Here is an 18,718-nt window from a genome sequence, read left to right as displayed (position 1 = left end):
CTTGGAAATAAAATAAAATAAAATTCAGCAATGGCATATCAGTTCTGAGAGACACTAGTTTTTGACGGAAAAGATTTTGCTCTAGCACTGCTAGACTACATTTGATCTAGCAGCATGTACGCCAGCCATTTAAGCTATTTTCACGTCAGCAAACTCTTCTTACGCTAACCATGGTTATTTTTTTTTTCCTTCTTTGCCGTTCTTTTTTTTCAAGTTTTTAACTGAATATGGATAATGTAGTGAGGATCATACAAGTTTCTTCAACTTTTCATAAGTAACAGAAGAAGTTTTTTCTCTTTTTGTCTTCTCATCTTCCCTCTCCCAAGATCAGAACCATAAGAATCAGTAACTTAACTTCCATTCTGTTCTAAACCTTGAATCTTTGATCAACAGAGGTAGTTAATAATATCTATCCTAAATTTGTAAAATATTTCATGAAAATTAATGCCTTGATAAACCTGTCTTAATATAAATCTCCAAAATCAAATAAGTTTGATAAATCATTACCACTAATTTGATGATTAGAATGCCTGAGGTGGTGATGGTATTTGAGGTGTGAATTCGATGATGATCAACTTTTTGCTTGTTTTTAAAAATTCTATCATCCATACACTATTTCACCAATTTGATCAATCCAATTACTTTGTCACAGTATCAATGGGTATTTGAGCATTGTTTGACTAAATTCATCATCACCAATCAGTATTTCAAAAAATTAGTTGGTACCCAATTATTGTCCACCAAAGTACAAGAGCAAGATTACCGCCACAAGCAAATCAACTTAATTTTCATCATGAACCTTGCAAAGATTGATAGAGGGATTTCGTCGATACTTCGATAAGCACTAAATTTTGTTAATAAGTTACGTATTTTCAATGCCGAATATGTGATTTAGGGATTTCTGAAAGTTTTTGTAGGAGTCCCACGTTCATGGAATTCATTATCATATCTTCTCCTTTTTCTTTCTTTTCCTCTTGCATTTCGTCTGCGGCTGTTAACCTGAGAGTTTAACCGTTTCTGTATTCTCTCTGTAAAATACGGCAACTGAAAATACGATGAAAGAAAAAGCCCAACTCTGGCTAATATAAGAGTTTGGTGACCCCAAAAGTATCCAAGTGTCTGGATTACATGCTGCTAGATCAAATATGTTAGTTAAAATCCATTGAAGCGCTCATCTTGCATAAAGAACTACAGAGTTTACAATACCCATTTGAATCGAGGGTAACTTTTATGGTATCGAATATTGATAGTTAAAAACAACTTGCCAGTGAAAATCTGATAGACAAATATTCGGGATTTTAATAAATATTGGTAAGATAACTATGGTTAAACCTAGAGTTTGTTGAGGTTTAATTTGTAACATCGGACGATATCAAAAGTTGCTCGATCAAAGATGATCTAGCAATGCGAGATCGAAAAAAATTTCCTAAAATTTCAGATCAAAGAAAAAAATCAATTCAAAAACCTATGTTAATATATAGAATCGCTCGAAGGTCAGATCTGCTATATTAAAAGTACGGGAATCAGGGAACCGTTACATGTTTGGACTAACTCGTCCGAAATTTGAACGAAAAACCAGATTTTTATTGGACGATAGAGTACCGCCCGGGTCTTAAAAGTGTGGACTGGAGTGTCCGAAGCTCACTAAAAAGGGATTAAACGTTCATTTCTACTAAATTTTAAGCATGATCGAATTATGGATGTAAGTTGCATTTGCATGTGGAGTTTGTAAAAGCAAAATGCAAAAAAAATAATAATCACATTTACACTCATTTATCCTTATAGCTATCAATCTCAAATTCTCGACGCTCCTGTGGATTAAAGCTGCTCATTTCCCTTTTGAACTCATTCAACACAAGAATAAAGAAAACAATCACCTACTCTTCCTCATAATTGGGAATCAATCAATATTTAACAAACCTGTCCTTAAACACATGGCAATAAATAAAGTAACCATCTGGAATATGCTTTTTAACAAGACAATTATTCAGATCTGTATCTAAGATCTAAATCGTACATTAAAAATAACAAAAATTATCATCATACAAACAAAACGAGCACCAATCCAATTCTTAAAGACCATCAACCACCACATGAACATTGTACTATATTGAAAAAGGTAGGGAAAAAGACTTTTTGACTGACATTGACTACACAGCTGTCAAAATACTCTACCTCGCGTGTCGCGTGTCCAACGAAACCGTCATATTCCGACTTCGGCACGCCACCGACAATAAAAACAATTAAAATCCCCTTTTTTTACGAAGAATTCCAAAAAAATTCCAAAAACCAGCTAATTCCTCGTTGTACTTTCCATTTCAATTCAAAACAAAAAACCCCACCATGGAGTATCAGCATCAGATTCTGCAATCCTTTGTCTTATCATTCATCATCATCTTCTTCTTCGTTACTCTACTCAACTTGTTCTCCATCTAACCCCCTTCTGAAATTTTCAAAATACCCATAATATATAAAAAAAGTTGAATTCCATGTGAACCACTCACGAATTTTTTACTCTCTATCTGCTTCACGTTTTCTTTCTTCATCCCCTACGAAAGCTTCATTATAAAACTGCTGAAGCTTTCGTAGCCAAACAAACTCAATTTCCCCTAAAAATCTTAATCTAGGGTTTTCTTCTTTTTAGCTATGGAGGTGATGACTGCTGCGGGAGTTGTGGAGAAGGAAATTGAAATTCCTCAGTCTAGATTATTACAGATGTTGAGATGTACAGTACAGAATTACGATTGGGGAGGAATTGGTGAGAATTCTGAAGTTGCTAAACTTTCTTCTTTGAATTCTAAGGTGGAAATTGAGGTTGATAAAAATTATGCTGAGTTATGGATGGGTACTCATAATTCTGGTCCTTCTTTCATAGTAGATTCTGATAATCTGACTTTGAAATCTTGGATTACTGAAAACCCTAGTGTTTTAGGAGATAAGGTGCTGGAGAAATGGGGTACTGATCTTCCTTTCTTGTTTAAGGTATTGCTTTGCTCATCTAGTTTGACTTCATCAATTTTGTGTTTGATTTATGATAGTTTATTTAGTAAGAGTTTTTGGGGAATTGAGTTTTTTTGAGTAATGTATTTTGTTTCAGGTGCTTTCAGTTGCGAAAGCATTATCTATACAAGCTCATCCAGACAAGGAATCTGCAGTGAAATTGCATAAGTCACTGCCTAATCTCTATAAAGACGATAACCACAAACCTGAAATGGCATTGGCACTTACCGAGTTCGAGGCATTGTGTGGTTTCGTTAATCTGGAGGTAATTGATTTGTCTAGTGTGCGGTTGAGAATGTGTTCCTTATGTGTTCTTATGATATTTGTTTAGTGGCTATTTTTGCATGTCTGTGTGTAGTGTATGCTATGGAAGGTGATACTTGTTGAATAGTGATTTAGTACATTCAGGGATGGAGAATATTCAGTTTATAGAATTAATAACTGCCAACACTTTAGACCTGATCACTTACCAGTACTAATGCAGTCTAATGTTTAGGAATGTCTCACATAGTGTTTTCGTTAAGTGCGGCTGAGTAACAGTGTGTTCGGGAATGACATGGATCGTAGATGCAAACCAGAATTTAGTTTCCATGTTACCTGGATGAGAATACATATGTAAGCTATATAATTAGCTCTTTCCTGCTCGATTTGATACTAGCTCATCTTAGTTTTCATGCTTGGTAAACTCCATGTTACCTGGATGAGAATACATATTCCTAGAGTTTGTTGACTTTTCGTCTCAGCTTACAGAAACTGTCATTGTTCTGGAAACCTTGATTGAATTCGCTATTAACATATAATCTAGGATCACCTCTCTGAAACCTTTGGAGTCCCTCTTTCAATAGAGAATATACGATTAAGAATAGTACAAAAAATGGTCTATGAAGTAGTATATCTTGTCTCGAATCACATGTGAGATGGTTGGTGAACTACACTAGTTCTGTCCTAGGTATGCATATGGTTTTCATACTGCTCAAACTCGGCTTGATTTATATGTAGGAATCACTACATTTGTGCAGGAGATAAAAGGCGTGATTCAAAGTGTTCCTGAGATTGTGGAGCTGGTTGGTAATGTGGAAGAAGATCAACTCTTACATGTTAGCGAGCAAGATGGAGAGGAGAAAGTGAAATTTGTAATGCAGACTATTTTCACCCACCTCATGTCAGCATGTAAAGAGTCTGTTTCCAAGATGGTTTCTAAGCTGAAAAGCCGTCTGATTGAGGCGCAGAAGGTAATACCTTCTACATGCTTGGCCACATGTCTTTTCACACCTCCAAGTGAGTTGCAGTGTTATGTTTGTTAGGCAGTTGACCCAGATCACTAGGATACTAGGATGAAATTTTAGTGCACAGCACAGTAAACCCCGACAATAGGACGATAGCATTTATTCTGTGAATTTGTTCAGCATAATCTGCCTCAATTCTACAAAATTCCCATTGTGGTATTATCTGGACTAATTTTTCCAGTTGATATTATTCTGGAGATTCAGAGGTCAGAGGTGAAATTGTCTTAGAACTGTCTTATTAATCTTTACGAGTTAATTTACATATTCTTGTAGAAATTTGGTTTTAACTGTAGAATTTTCGTTCATTGGATCAGGAGAGGCAGTTGTCAGACAAGGAACAACTGGTGTTACGGTTAGAAACAGAATATCCAGGTGACATTGGTGTTCTATCAGCTTTCTTCCTAAACTACGTGAAGCTCAATCCTGGTGAGGCCTTGTACCTGGGGGCAAATGAACCTCACGCATATATCCATGGTGAATGTGTTGAGTGCATGGCTACCTCAGATAATGTTGTTCGTGCTGGTTTGACATCTAAGCTACGAGATGTCCCAACTCTTTGTTCAATGCTCACTTATAGACAGGTAAAAATCTTATATGAACTATTGGCTTGATAGCTTCTTTATGTTTTGTTGACCTCTGTCGAAAATGAGCATTATCAATTTCTGAAGTTTATGGAATTTCACCTAACGTTAGTGAGGTGGGAAATGGAAAGACTAAGATATACGTCAATGTTCGGTATTGTGCTTAGCTTGGGGTTGTTTCTGGGTGAGTTAGTCATGTAACGTCAATACTGTTACCCAGGCCTTACAAGGATGAAACACACCTCCTGCACCTGGTATTCATCTTTATGTATTTTCGAACTGTGAGTGAATGAACTGTGTATTCATTTGGCAGGGCTATCCAGACATTCTTCCAGGGGTTGCCGTGAATCAATACATAACACGGTACATGCCACCCTTTGATGAATTTGAGGTGGATCGGTGTAACCTTCCCGAGGGAGAATTCACAGAATTTCCTGCCTTCCTGGGACCCTCTCTCTTTGTAGTAACAAGAGGAGCTGCAAAGATTCAAGTGATTTCAGCTGATCACAGAGAGGAAAAGGAGGTCAGAAGGGGGGATGTCTTTTTTGTGGCAGCTCACGCTGGGATAATTGTTGCAACCACCAACATGGAAGGAACAGGAGGTTTACAACTTTTCCGGGCCGGAGTGAACAGCAGGTTCTTGTCAGAACTATGACGATGGGGATACAATACTAGTAGTTATTGTGGTAGAAGTAGTTTTAGTGTTTTTTGCTTGTTGGGTCTCGTCTCTCTCTTTCCCCTTCTCCCTTTTGTGCCAGTAAAGGTAAAAACATTGTATGTAAATTTCAATGTATATCATGTAGATGTAATCCATACTAGTACAAGCGGACTATGGTGTTATAGAGTCGAAAATGAAACAACAGATGAAAGAAAGCAGTGCAATGTGGAAGAATGGTATCTTATGTTTTGTCTCTAAAACTATCCCAACTCCTAAGCACTTGGAGAGAATAAAGAAACTAAAATGATTGAATCTCATTCTTATAATGCAAACACTTCTTGTTCCAAACTCTCTTAAATCTCGTTTAGAATTAGCTGACTGTGGAAAAGAGTCCAAGAACCAAAGGGTGTTTGGTTTGGATAGCGAGCAAGATTTTCATCCGAGTTAAATAAGTCGAAAAGTCAAAAGTCATTTCGCCAAACAAATTTCATAACGGCTTTTAGAGGTGTGAAGATATGGCTTTTTAGAAGTGAAAAACGTTGTGAAAGTGAAAAACTTCGTTTCTGATTCCTGGAAACCGGCATAAGTTGTGCTAAAACTTGGGAGTTGGGACTACATACACCCTCGAATTCACTTTTAACACCCCAAAGTTGCGCACACTGTAGTACACTACGCTGGTGTCCTTCTCCAAAGCGCTGGCATCCTCCCGCGGTAATTCTTACGAACCAAAATACAATCAGAAATAGAACCCGGGAAAACTAGGGTTATCTTAAGCTGAGTTCGAACTTATACGTTCCTAGAAGAAGAAGAAAAAATGGCGGAAACAATTTGCAGAGCTTTACGAGATGGATCTTTAGCAGGAGAACACGCACCAGCATTAACGATAAAGGATTCAATTCCTAGTCCTTTCGGTTTTGATGCTTTCACTCATTTTCTCTGCTCTCTTTCCTCTAATATCTGTGCTGGAAAATCTCAATCTCAGTAAGCCCCACTTTCAATTACTAAACCCTAACTCTAAATCAAATTAATGTTTTAATCTTTAATATATCTGTTTTTGTTTTTGTTTTTGTTTTTGGGGGTTGTTGAATAGAGGTATTGTGCTGATTGCATTCACTAAGAGTCCATCTTTCTACTTTGATTTGCTGAAAAGTAGAGGAATTGATGCTTCCTCTTCTTCTAAATGGTGAGTGTGATTCGAACTTTGGAGTTGTGTGTTCCTTTTTGTGTGAATAGTATCTGATGAAAATTGAATTTTGTTACTTGTTTTAAGGCTTAGGATACTGGATTGTTATTCTGATCCACTTGGTTGGAAAGATGGGGTTAGTGTTAGCTCTTCGACGGGGACTCTTTGTAAAAACGTGAGGGATCTAGATGGGTTGTTTTCTTCAGTTGTTCAACTCGGAAAAGGTTAGTTATTGTGATCTTGCTATATGATATTGATAATGTTCTTGTAATCAAAATCAAAATATTGGAGCATGTTATAGAGATAACATGGGCTTACTGTGTGGTTACTGTTGTTCGCAGAAATTGTAGGACCAAGCAAAGCTCGGTTTTCTGTTGCCATTGACTCGGTATGTCTCTTTAGTTGTTGCCTAGTTGTTGTAATAGGAGCATTTGACAGATTGTTAGAGTATACTGTATGTTGAAATCTCCATGCGGTGTCTTTTGAATTTTTTACAAGATCGAATATGCTATTTGGTTGAACTCGACATCTATCTGAGTTTCTGACTTAAGATTTCCTTATGGTTTATCCTCTTTGGTTCATAAAAAGAAAAGTTTATGCTCTTTGCTCTTTGTATTAAGTTTGTTTTTTCACATTCCCATGTTCAGGTAACTGCAATGTTAAGACACGCAGCATTATCTTGTGTTTCGGGGCTTATAAGCAACCTCCGCAGCCATGGTAAGCATATCTTCGTTCATTTTCCTTAACCGTGTCTTTCTTGTTTGTCAAACTATTCAGTTGTCACTTATCATTAGTTCCTGACAAGGCTGGTTTCCTTTGCGCCTTTGTTTTTTAGAAGTGAAATTGGCTTACATTTTGCACGCTCCATGTTTTCGGATGCTCTCTATATTCAGATGTTATGTAGACTCGATTTAAAACATATGGGTTTTCATGTGGTCTTAGAAATACTGTGTTTATTATTTTCTATCTAAATCTTATAATCTAAATGTTCCTCTTGGTGGCAGATTATGTTTCTTGTGTCTTTTGGTTGATCCACTCAGACCTACATGAAGCCAGGACCATTGCAGTTCTTGAATATATGTCATCTATGGTTGCCAGCTTGGAGCCGATGACTATAGCTGCAAAGGAACAACGAAGCAATTCAGAGAGTATTTTTTCTCTGAAACAGTACTCCAGAAAAGGGAAGTTTCATCTTCGATTGAAGCGTCGAAATGGAAGAGTCAAAGTGCTGGTAATACTCTCTCGAATCTGCTCACGTCATATCGGATTTTAGCAGCAAGCAATCTTAATTTTAACCTAATTTTCATGTAGAGCGAAGATTTTCATGTTGAACAAGCAGGCATCAAATTTTCTGTTAATTCCTTAACAAATGATATTGTCAGTCAAAGCCTTTTGCCAAAGGTAGTTCTCTTTAAGTTTTACTTGACTGAACTTAGAGCCCTCCTCACATATCCTTTTAGACATGATGACATAATTTGCCATGTTATATGTTGTCTTTCAACAGGTTCAGTTTAATCTCCAGCTATCAGAGAAAGAACGGTCTGACAGAGAAAATGTTATACTTCCTTTTGAACATCAAGGTACGACTCCTTTCCAGAATTGGTAGCTCAAACGTACTTTCATATACGGCTTCACAGGAACTACTAATTAGTCATCACTCATATCCCATGAGTAAAGTCATACATAAAGATAGAAACCCTAAAATCAACTTGGTCTTCAATGATCTAGGTCCCCAGATCATGACTTGTGCCTTGTCTGTAACGGCAGCTGTGAAACTTCTGCACTTACTCTTGACTAATTTATGATTGTCTGCAATTGTGACTTTTGAAAGAGGATTCTGCTTCTCCATGACCTATGTACATTATTGTGAGAGCAGCTCATGATGTTACAACATTAGCAATTAGGTTGAAATTTTGAAGCTTTCACTTTCTTACTTCTTGGAATGTTATCTGAAATTTAAACTAGAATCATATCCAATTCTAATAACTTGTCTTGTCTCAGAAATGGGTAAAACTACTGAAATTTATGATGGACGGAGGTCACTTTCTAATTACGCAACTGATTTAAGTACTACATCTGCTTCAATCTCTGAGAAGCGGCATTCCGAGGCCAATATTGTTGGAAAGGGTGAAATTCATTACTTGCGAGACTCTGATGATGAAGAGACGCCAGATTCTGACGAGGACCCAGATGACGATTTGGACATATAATTAGGTAGAGTGGAATTCACTGATCCCGGTTCTCATCTTTTTAGTTATTGGTTGGATGAAGAGTGTTTGTAAACCATTCTTTCGTCTAATCCTTTATGACCTCAAAAGAATTCTTGTTCAGTGAATAAAGTGGTGGTGGTCATCCCAGTTTGTTGTATGTGGACCGGGAGCCACATAGATAGATTCATACCATTCATTACCTCTTGTACCATACTTATTGATTCTTGAATGTGAAATCTTTGGTAAGATTAAGAAATAGCAAATTGATAATGAAGTTTCTGGTTTCTAAAATGAATCAATTGAATCTTTAGATTAATAAATTTACATAATATGCTCTCAATCGGAGTTATAAAATATAGAAATCGTGGAAAATATTATAACATAAAAATGGAGACTAATCATCTGGGATAATCATCTACACTGCTGGTTAAAGAATAAGTAGCATTAGTCATAGCAGTACTGTCAGAATGTTCACTGGATTTGGTATTACTTGTGGCAGTAGTGGAAGAATAGGTTGCCCAGCGACCGACACGTCCTTGATATCCTGGTTTTCCAGGTTTAGGTACTGTGAAAGATTCGCTCTCTAGCATGAGATGAACTGCATTCATTTCTGGTCTATCTGCAATACTTGCTTGACAACATAGCAGCCCTAGTTGAATACACTTTACTACTTCTTCACTATTAAACCTTGTCTCTATACTTGGGTCGACCAACTCTAGTGCCTTCTGTTCTTGCCAGATATTCCAGGTCTGTATGTGAACAAACTTGATTTTGAGAAAGAGGAAACTGATTACATCAATTAAATCATTGTTATACAGAAATCAATTTCTTACATAGCTCAGGAGATCTGACTTATCTTCTTCTAAACTGTCATCATGATTCTTTCTCCCACTTACAATTTCTAGCACCAGTATCCCGAAACTGAAAACATCAGTTTTCGCAGACAGGTACCCATGCAACGCGTACTCTGGAGCCATATAGCCACTGTTGAAAACCAAACACAATGTAAGTTCTGCGGTTGTTTGGTATTGCATATCGATTCAAACAGAAAGGTGCATATTTTTACTCACTGAGTGCCAGAAATCCTAAATGTACTAACATGAGTATCATCCCAAGGAAAGAGTCTTGCTAAGCCAAAGTCTGAAATCTTTGGTTTTAACTGTTCATCTAGAAGTATGTTACCAGCTTTGATGTCTCTATGTATTATTCTTTCAGGTGACTCTTCATGCAGGTACAGAAGACCCCTTCCGATTCCGTTAATAATCTCGAACCGTGTTTTCCAATCTAGCGTTGCTCGCTTCTCCTCATCTGTTGCACAATCAATCATTCAAAGCGAGTCAACACGAATGATATTGGTAGCCAAAATGAAAACAAGGAAAGAAGAGAGGGGGGATAGGGTAGGGATACCGAACCAAAGAGAAAGTAGTCAAGGCTCTTGTTTGACAGATACTCATAGACCAACATCTTCTCAGGACCTTCTATGCAGCAGCCTAAAAGTCTAACCAAGTTTCTATGTTGTATTTTCAGCAGCAATTTCACTTCATTTGTGAATTCTTTAGTTCCTTGTCTTGAATTCAAACTCAGCTTCTTTACTGCAATTTGCTCACCATTTGGCAGCAACCCCTGGAATCTCAATTCAAGCACAATGAAATCATGGGACAATTTGATACTTCAATTGGTAAGTCAGAATCATTTTTTACATACCAGATAAACGGGTCCGAAACCTCCATGCCCGAGTTTATTAGAGTCGGAGAAAAAATTTGTGGCAATTTCAAGAGTTTGAAGCTTGAAAAACAAACCCCATGAATCACTTCCTTCTTCTTCTTCTGGATGTCCATCTCTTGCTGCACCCACTTTTTTCTTGATTTTGCCACAGCACCGTTGCTTAACTAATGATGCTAGATTAGACCAGAAAACTCCCATCTCCAAAAACAAAGGAAAGAAGAAATCTGTGAAAATTGTGGTTGAGTTTTTTAATCTGTCAGGTCAGGTGAACAGAAGAAGAGAAATGAAAGAAAACAACGAAGAGACAATTATATTTAGATAATTAGGTGACAAGGGTCAATTTGAATAACTGATAAAGAACAAGTAAAAGTCTCAAGTCATCCCCTTTATGGTACTACTACCCTACTTGATGAGGATGGAGTGTTTAAAAGGCATATAATGGTCCTTCTCTTCTCTATTTTGACTACATTTACTGGTTTTCCTCATGATGGTTCTATTCCTACCTATGAATTTCACAGAGAAACAGGTGTGAACTGATATTGTTGAGTGTCAACGCATGTTTGGTAAAACATTAAAAAAAAGTAGAGTATGAAGTTGCCTTCGCTTTGTTTGCTCTGATCTGGTTCCGGTGAATGTATGGTTGCGGGTCATGGTTTTGGGGGTTTTATTTGTGTCAAATAAAAAATTTATTGATGGAGAAAGGTTGGGTGTAATATAACTTAGGCGTGCCGCATGTGCATATTTATATTTCTCTGTTTGTCTGTGGTGGCGGCCGGACGAATCTCTTCTGCCGTCACGGATATTTTCTTGATTGGAAATATTTTATTTCAGTCAAACAACGAAACAAGAAAAAAGTGAAGCTAAATGGGAAGCCCAGTGGTTCTTTTAAGGTCAAGATAGTTCTGCCAATGCAAGAATGAGTCTAAGCTAAGTTAAACGCGTTCATTAATCACCTCTCTAGATCAAATGCGTATACAATTCGGAATCTGTATGCACCTTATCACACAAAAAAAAAAAAACCCTTAGTTATAATAAGGTTTAGTAAAATTTGAGTGTTTGACTAAACTTCTGATTTTATAATGACAAGTAGGTGAAAACTAAAAAAACTGATATTACCGTGTGTTTTGACTAATGTACTGCAGAACCATGAAGTGGTTTGTTTTTCTAAATCGAGTTTTTACAAATCAGTCAAGACGTTTAACCTTTTTACTTTGTGGCATGTCCTTATCTACATGCGTCTAGTCTGGACCTGGACCTGGTCAGGGAGTGTAAGGACTTTGAAGCACAAGTACCAAATTTAACTTAATTGTTATACCCAGACTAATTGGGTATACCCAAATTTAAATGGACATGTGCCCTTACTAAGGGGAGGTCAAAACAGGGTGAAGTTACTTTAGTACCTCTGCACTAATTAACCTAAAATTAAACCTTAAACTTAAAACTAAAAAACGTTTAATCTTCTTCTAATATATTTTCTCTAATCCCTCTCCTCTTCTCCTTCCCTCATCTTATTCCATCAACCAAAAATCAACCAAAATTTTCAATTTTGATATTCTACCAAAAATGGTACGATCCAGTAGCAAGAGAGATTCAACAGGTAACACGAGAAGATCCAAATCAGAGGGAAAAGGTAAGGAAAAAGTTGGAACTAGCAAACCCGAAAATCCAATCCCTGAGAAAGTTGAAAAAAACCCTCCACCGGTGAAAAGAAGACTGTAAGTGATTTCTATACTCAATCCATTATTCTTATGTGTTATATGATTGTTATATTAGGTTAGAAATCGAAAATTATGATTTTCAGGGTTTTTGGTCGGCAAGGTCGATAATTTAAAACCACGCCGACTGGTGTTTGTTTTGTAAGCGCCGGCATGGTAACAGGATGAATAACCTGCCGACTTTTCATAGCAGTCATGGCGACTGTTAGACAATAACTAGGGCCGGCAGGGTATATTAACAAACCCTGCCGACCTGCATCTAGTCGGCAATGTCTTAGACTTGTACCAAGCCGACTTTAGGTCACAGAAACTTGATTTTCATTAGTTAATTGTCGGCATCTTTCTTGAATAAGACCATGCCGACTTTGTATTAGTCGGCGTGGTATATGATTACAACCCCTCCGACCATTGGTTGGTCGGCAGTGTTTAGATTCTAGACCCTGTCGGCTGTATTACCAGAACCATGTTTCAATGTTTAGAATTTTCATATCTCTTATTTGTGTATTGTTTAGGTTCCCAGAGGCAAAAATAGAAGATACCCCTTGTCTTGTTAACAATGCAGAAGAGTTATTACAATTTATTGACGCAATTTATCCCAATTTAGAAGATCCTAAAGATGAAACTGAGAAAAATTGCCCTGTAAAAAAGTTACTTCTGATGGGTAAGGAAGATCCTGAAGAATTTTTAAGGTTTATGGATAGTCCTAGCAATCCCCTCAACTATGAAGAATGCACATCATCAGAGGAGGAAGAAGAGGAGGTTGATCCAAGGACTTTTTTCAGGGCATGTGACTTTTCTGGAGTGAACCCCTATTACAATGAGGCCGGTGATTACATAGGACCAGATAAGGGAAAAACAAAAGCTGATGCTGCTGAAAAAGCTAGTGATGGTGAAAAATCTAGTGATGTGGAGGAAGATAACAACAACAAGAAGGATCCATGAAATTTTTAATTATGTTTCACTCGGTTTAGAAACTTAGATTGTGGTTTGAACTATTACCTTATGTTTTGAACTGTTAGTTGTTGGTTTTAGACTTGTTAAACTTATGTTAATTTTCAGTTTCAGTTGCTTTAGAAGTTATTCTTTTTTTGTGCAGTTTTAAACAATTTTTCATGTTGTACTGAGTCGGCATGGTGTGTAAACTCTATCTTGCCGACCATACTAGGCTTCATATGCCACAATGCTGTCAGGGAGTGGTGGTCGGCATGGTTTTAAAGCTCTACCTTGCCGACTTATATGTTAGTTGCACTTTTTAGGTACAAAGTACAACCCATTGAATGCTCAACGGATAGAAATTTCAAAATTAAGATACTAGGTGTGTGTTATTATAAAAGCATTCTCAACTTCATCTTCAACCTTGCATAAAGAATAGAAGTTTCAAGTGCAACAAAACCAAATATTTGTAATCTTTGTACACTAAGTGGTCATTTTGCAAACGATTGTCCCTTTGAAGGAAGAAAATGCACTATTGAAGGTTGTAAGGGATTCTTATTTCTCATGAAAGCTGTAGTAGGAGATGTATATCAGCCGTATGCTTCAAAATGCACTTGTTGTGGGTTTTTCTATTGGATAGATGAACGCCTAGCTCCGTATGAAGATGAAATTGCTAAAATCAACCTTCTACCATGCACAGATCCATGTTGCGACGGTAAGATGAAGCTAATTACCTCTCCTAAGAAATTGTGTACCGGAAAAAGATACTATCTATGTCCCAAATGTGTTAGGGTTAAGTTTTTAACGTTTGTATGCTTTAATTAAGGTTTGTATTCGATGTAAAGTCGGCATTGTACTAAATTTAAAGCGTGTCGCCTGCTTAACAATCGACACTTAACAGTTTACAAACCTGCCGGTGGTTGTAAAGCCGATAGTGTTCTCCTCATAAACCCTGCCGACTATAATGTATAAGAACATCAAGAAAGAAGTTTTTTTTTTTTCTGTTTTGATCGGCCTGGTTATCCTTATAAACCATGCCGGCGGTTGTAAAGCCGGCAGTATTCTCCTCATAAACCCTGCCGACTTAATGCATGAGAACATCCAGAAACAAGTTTTTTTTTCTGTTATGATCGGCATGGTTATCCTCAAAAACCATGCCGACCACATAAACGTCGACAACCTGACGAAACCAAGACCCTGCCGACCCTGGGACGGTCAGAACTGTAAGAGGCAAAAACCTTGCCGACCATCCCAGGCCTATTTTCCTGTGCTTTCATGCAGTGCAGCCGGCAGCCTGACGAATTTATAACATGCCGACCCTGTTACGGTCGGCAGGGTTGTGTGACAAATACAATGCCGACCAAAGGAGTATACACAAAAAAAACCACATACATTTCATTCATTTGTAGTACGCCAAAGTACATTACACAAAACACGAATGCGATTACAAAAGTACTCCAAAAAGATTCCTTAGTTCCTACCATAATCAATCATCACTCAAATCTATTGGAGGGAGTTTATTCAAATCTATTAAACCTCCTTTAGTCAAATCTATGGGACATTCCCTAGACTCATCTAAAACATTCCAAAGGTCCATGTTGTCCTCATAAAGTTTCATCCATTCCTTACTCTTGTTGTTTGTGAACTTTTCCCAAAAACTAAACCTACAAAGAGGAGGTAATGTACATTCCTTGTTGAGTTGTAGACCAATAAAATGATTTTTATCCACCAAAGCCATGGCAATTCTTATATGCTTGAGTTGCTCCACACAAACCGCATGTTTCGGTGCAAATGTTATAGATAGTCCCTTACTAAAAAAATGTACCACGCATGACCACGTATCCGCCAATAGATGTCCACACTCCGGCATTCTCAACCAATGCTCCCATTTGATCGGTGCATTTCCCTCCGGGCCTTTAACGCTAGTAAGCAACCCTTTAAAAGTCGCTTCTTTGTCCTCCGTGGAACCTTCTAGCATCGTTGAGATATGAAACTCCTTGTCTTTTTTCTAGTCGGACGGCCATCTTCTTTCTTATGTATTGGCATTGGGTGAGATTCTCCTCAACCGCTCCACTTAGGTGTCACAATTTTTGCGAGACAACATGAAACCCACAATTTCTATCATTTGGGACGTCGTCGGTACCAATAACGAACTCTTGAATAATTGGAGGGAGTTGTGCGAGATACTCTTGCAATACCGGTTGTACTACCTTCCTTGGACGACCTCTTTTCTTCGCAACATCTCCTTGGATTGCTTGACTCTCAAGAGGTAGAGTGCCATTTGGATTCAAGTTTGAGACCGTTAGTGTAGTTAAATCCTTCCTTGGCCGACCCCTTTTCTTTCCAACAAATTCCACACTTGATTGTCTCTCAAGAAGTGGAGTGTTATTTGGATTCAAGTTTGAAACTGTTGGTGTAGTTGTTTCTTTCCTCGTACGACCCCTTTTCTTTTTAGCCGGATCCTCCTTGTATTGAGCCTCGGTATACACATGTCCGGATGGATCACATTTTGTACTCAAATACTCTTTAATTTGTTCCCTTTCTTCTGCCCTCGTCTTTGTGGTAGGTGGTCTACTGCAAGGATCTTGTTTCGCCGGTTCTTCAAGTTCTTCCATAAAAGGGTAAAAAAACGGCATCAACTTGTGCTTCATGGTTTGTTTGTCCAACCTAATCAACTTGGGGTACTTTTCGAGGATTATTCTCCCAAGTTCCATGTCGCCAAACTCTTCACCGGAATCTTCTCTTGGATCCGGTTTGAAAGATAGTTGCTTCCAATAAGGATCAATATCTTCAAGAGGAATGGGAGTTTTATACCTACCAAGCATATGACGACATGGAAGTCCGATAACCTTCATTATCCTGCACTTACAAGGAGTGTCCGTCTTGTCATACTTTTGATACAACTTGAGATGTTTCATCATAAAATGTATTGCCCAATGCGAGAAGTTTCTATGTATACCAACAAGCAACCAATCATCCTCCTTAAACTTCTTCAACTTCCGGAAGCTACTTTCTTGGAATTGCTTTGTTATCTTATTGATATCATTATTAGTGTACTCATGGATAGCATGTTGCACCGTCACAATCCCATTTTGACTCGTGAAAAGTAGAGCTTTAGTCTACCATGAGCTTGCTCTACCATACTTGTGGATTCAAGTTTGAAATGTTTATAGTCATAATTAAAAGCATACACAAACCTCTCTTTGTGTGGCGTCAACCATTGTCTCTTGCAATATTCCACTACTTTGGGGTAATTAGTCCCCCAATCATCCTCGAACTCCTTCAAGTTGATCTCATATCTTTCCACACTCATCGACCAAACCACCTTATCCCACGCTTTTATGAATAACCCAAACTTTATCTCACCGTCTTTCCATTCTTCGTCTTCTTTCTTCTCCTCTTCCTCTCTCTCCTCTATAGTTAGTTTACTAAGACGTTCATCTTCCTCCTTTTCATGTTTAGTGCCTTTCTTTGCCTTTCAATTTTGGATATGATTCCTACAATTCTTTCTAAGATTGTATTGTATATTCCAAGTGCAAAGGAAATTTTGTGCATTGGGAAAAACTATCCTCACGGCGTTCATTATTGCTTGCTCATTGTCGGTCACTATAACCCTGGGAGTCTCATCTTCGTGGTAGAGAAGCTTCAAAGTTTCCAATGCCCAAATATAGCTATCATCCTTCTCACGATCCATAAAACACCATGCCACTGTGAACGATTGCTTATCCGAGGTTTGTCCAGCAATGTTTAACAAATGCATGTTGTACCTATTCGTCTTATAAGTACAATCTATAAACAAAACTTGGTAAAATCAACGCGCCAATTGAATCATATCGGGATGCGCAAGAAAAATACGATCCACCTTCCCCTCCGATGACTCATGGTGTCTCACCGTGTAGTTGTATCTGTGTGCCAACCATTGTGATTCTTCCATTACCTTTCTTCCATCCCATTCAATTCTTTTAATGGTTGCCTTGGCCGCATAAATTATATACAATGAAGAGAGGTTATGCGGGTCGTCCCTCTTGAACTTACGAAGGAGCTTGCTTGGTTTAATTCCCCAACTTGTTCTTACTTGTTCGAACTCGTGCGGTTTCAACTTGGCAACTTGGCAGTGCCCAACAAGACTTTCCAGATTTATATGGTTATGCCAACCAACATCAACTCTCCTCATTCTCCACACGTTATCGGTTTCCTTATTTCTCCCAAAAATAATCTTGAATGGGCATCCACACTTCTTTGACTTCGTCTTGTACACCCTAGTCGTCTTCTTATCATACACATAACCCTTTCTCTTGTGACTTTCGTCCGGAGACCCATAATGACAGGTGTTGTAAAACATCTAATTTTATATCTAGTATTTATTCTTTCTTTGCTATTATCCTTGTGAATTGCATCTCTTATGTTTAGTTTCGAGTTATTAGGTGCAATGGAGTCCTTTTGAGCAAAAGAAGGAGAAATCGTGCATTTGAAACGTAAAAGGAAAAAAGGTCAATTCACGGCAAGTGATACTTGGATCCAGCTAAAGTGATGCAGCAAAGGAGGTGAAGAATGAATTGTCACATAACACTCGCATACCATTTCAAACCACGTAAATTTTTGTTGGGTGTTTTTCACTAGAACGCACATCTTCTCTTTGGCTTTCTCAACAATCCAATTGGCAGCGTCATTTTTATCCTCCCATTCCAAATCATTTGCGTAATGTGCGGAAGTATCAAGACCCCTAATTTGGTAAGCTTGAGGCTAATCCTTCATCGGTACCAATGCAACAATCTACAAAACATCAAAAGTTAGTTGATATGTATTACCAAGGTCGGCAGGGTCGACATATAATACAATGTCGACTACAAAATAGCCGTCATGGTAGAAAAATTCAAAAGTGCCGACCAAACAATAGTTGGAAGGGTCTACGTCACTACAATGCCGGCGTACGCATTTTCAAGTCAGGACTCCTGTGTTGCAAATACAGAAGTCGGCATGGTTAAAATTTTCTACCTTGCCGACACGTATACTGCTCATGAAAAGTCGGCGCGTTGTTCAAATACAGACCATCCGGCGCTAAAGGTCGGCATGATCGACAATCGTCGACCCTGCCGACTCTGTGCAGCAAAAGTGAAAAACAAAAACCAAAATCCATCATTTGCATGGAAAAATCACAATCTTCACCACGTATGTTGTCTACTTGATTACTTGTAGCTCCATTCTCTTCTTCTTGGTCATTAGATTCTATGTTTGGCTTAAGACATTCATCACTTCCATACCCATCTTGAGTATGAGGAAAATAAAAGTGAGGGTCATGCATATAATCCATTTGATCATGGTCTGGTAGATCATCATACAAGTACTCATCAGTAGGAGGAAAGTTAGAAGGCTCCCCCACTTCAAAATCAGGATTTGAATCACTCATATCACAAATTTCACAAAAAC

At 38.0% G+C, this 18,718-nt stretch overlaps 3 protein-coding genes across 5 annotated transcripts; 2 read left to right on the top strand and 1 right to left on the bottom strand.

The window, feature by feature from the left end:
- Positions 1–2,270: 2,270 nt before the first annotated feature.
- Positions 2,271–5,776, top strand: LOC113282235 (mannose-6-phosphate isomerase 1-like). Its single transcript, XM_026531214.1, has 5 exons — positions 2,271–2,982; positions 3,098–3,265; positions 4,020–4,232; positions 4,601–4,867; positions 5,181–5,776. The coding sequence occupies exons 1-5, from the start codon at positions 2,647–2,649 to the stop codon at positions 5,520–5,522; spliced, it is 1,326 nt and encodes a 441-aa protein (XP_026386999.1). The 5' UTR covers positions 2,271–2,646; the 3' UTR covers positions 5,523–5,776.
- Positions 5,777–6,162: 386 nt separating this feature from the next.
- On the top strand, positions 6,163–10,435 carry LOC113282234 (elongator complex protein 5-like). Of its 3 annotated transcripts, XR_003326678.1 has the most exons (11): positions 6,163–6,506; positions 6,616–6,708; positions 6,796–6,932; positions 7,050–7,096; positions 7,356–7,425; positions 7,713–7,939; positions 8,020–8,109; positions 8,213–8,288; positions 8,710–8,922; positions 9,862–9,923; positions 10,134–10,255. XR_003326678.1 is itself a non-coding variant. In XM_026531213.1 (10 exons), exons 1-9 carry the CDS (start codon positions 6,340–6,342, stop codon positions 8,916–8,918), a joined length of 1,116 nt encoding a protein of 371 aa, XP_026386998.1. In that variant the 5' UTR covers positions 6,163–6,339; the 3' UTR covers positions 8,919–8,922; positions 10,134–10,435. The 3 variants fall into 3 exon arrangements, 2 of the variants coding, with proteins under 2 accessions (XP_026386998.1, XP_026386997.1); XM_026531213.1 differs by lacking the exon at positions 9,862–9,923 and having other exon boundaries at positions 10,134–10,435; XM_026531212.1 differs by lacking the exons at positions 9,862–9,923; positions 10,134–10,255 and having other exon boundaries at positions 6,165–6,506; positions 8,710–9,160.
- Positions 9,205–11,134, bottom strand: LOC113282233 (putative receptor-like protein kinase At4g00960). Its single transcript, XM_026531211.1, has 5 exons — positions 10,623–11,134; positions 10,331–10,541; positions 9,989–10,226; positions 9,752–9,902; positions 9,205–9,667 (listed from the first exon to the last, which is right to left on the bottom strand). Exons 1-5 carry the CDS (start codon positions 10,839–10,841, stop codon positions 9,317–9,319), a joined length of 1,170 nt encoding a protein of 389 aa, XP_026386996.1. The 5' UTR covers positions 10,842–11,134; the 3' UTR covers positions 9,205–9,316.
- Positions 11,135–18,718: the final 7,584 nt, after the last annotated feature.

This window comes from Papaver somniferum, chromosome 5, assembly GCF_003573695.1.
Source record: "Papaver somniferum cultivar HN1 chromosome 5, ASM357369v1, whole genome shotgun sequence".
Classification (NCBI taxonomy): domain Eukaryota; kingdom Viridiplantae; phylum Streptophyta; class Magnoliopsida; order Ranunculales; family Papaveraceae; genus Papaver; species Papaver somniferum.
Note: the sequence above shows the minus strand (reverse complement) of the source record. Positions and strands in the feature narration are given on the sequence as shown.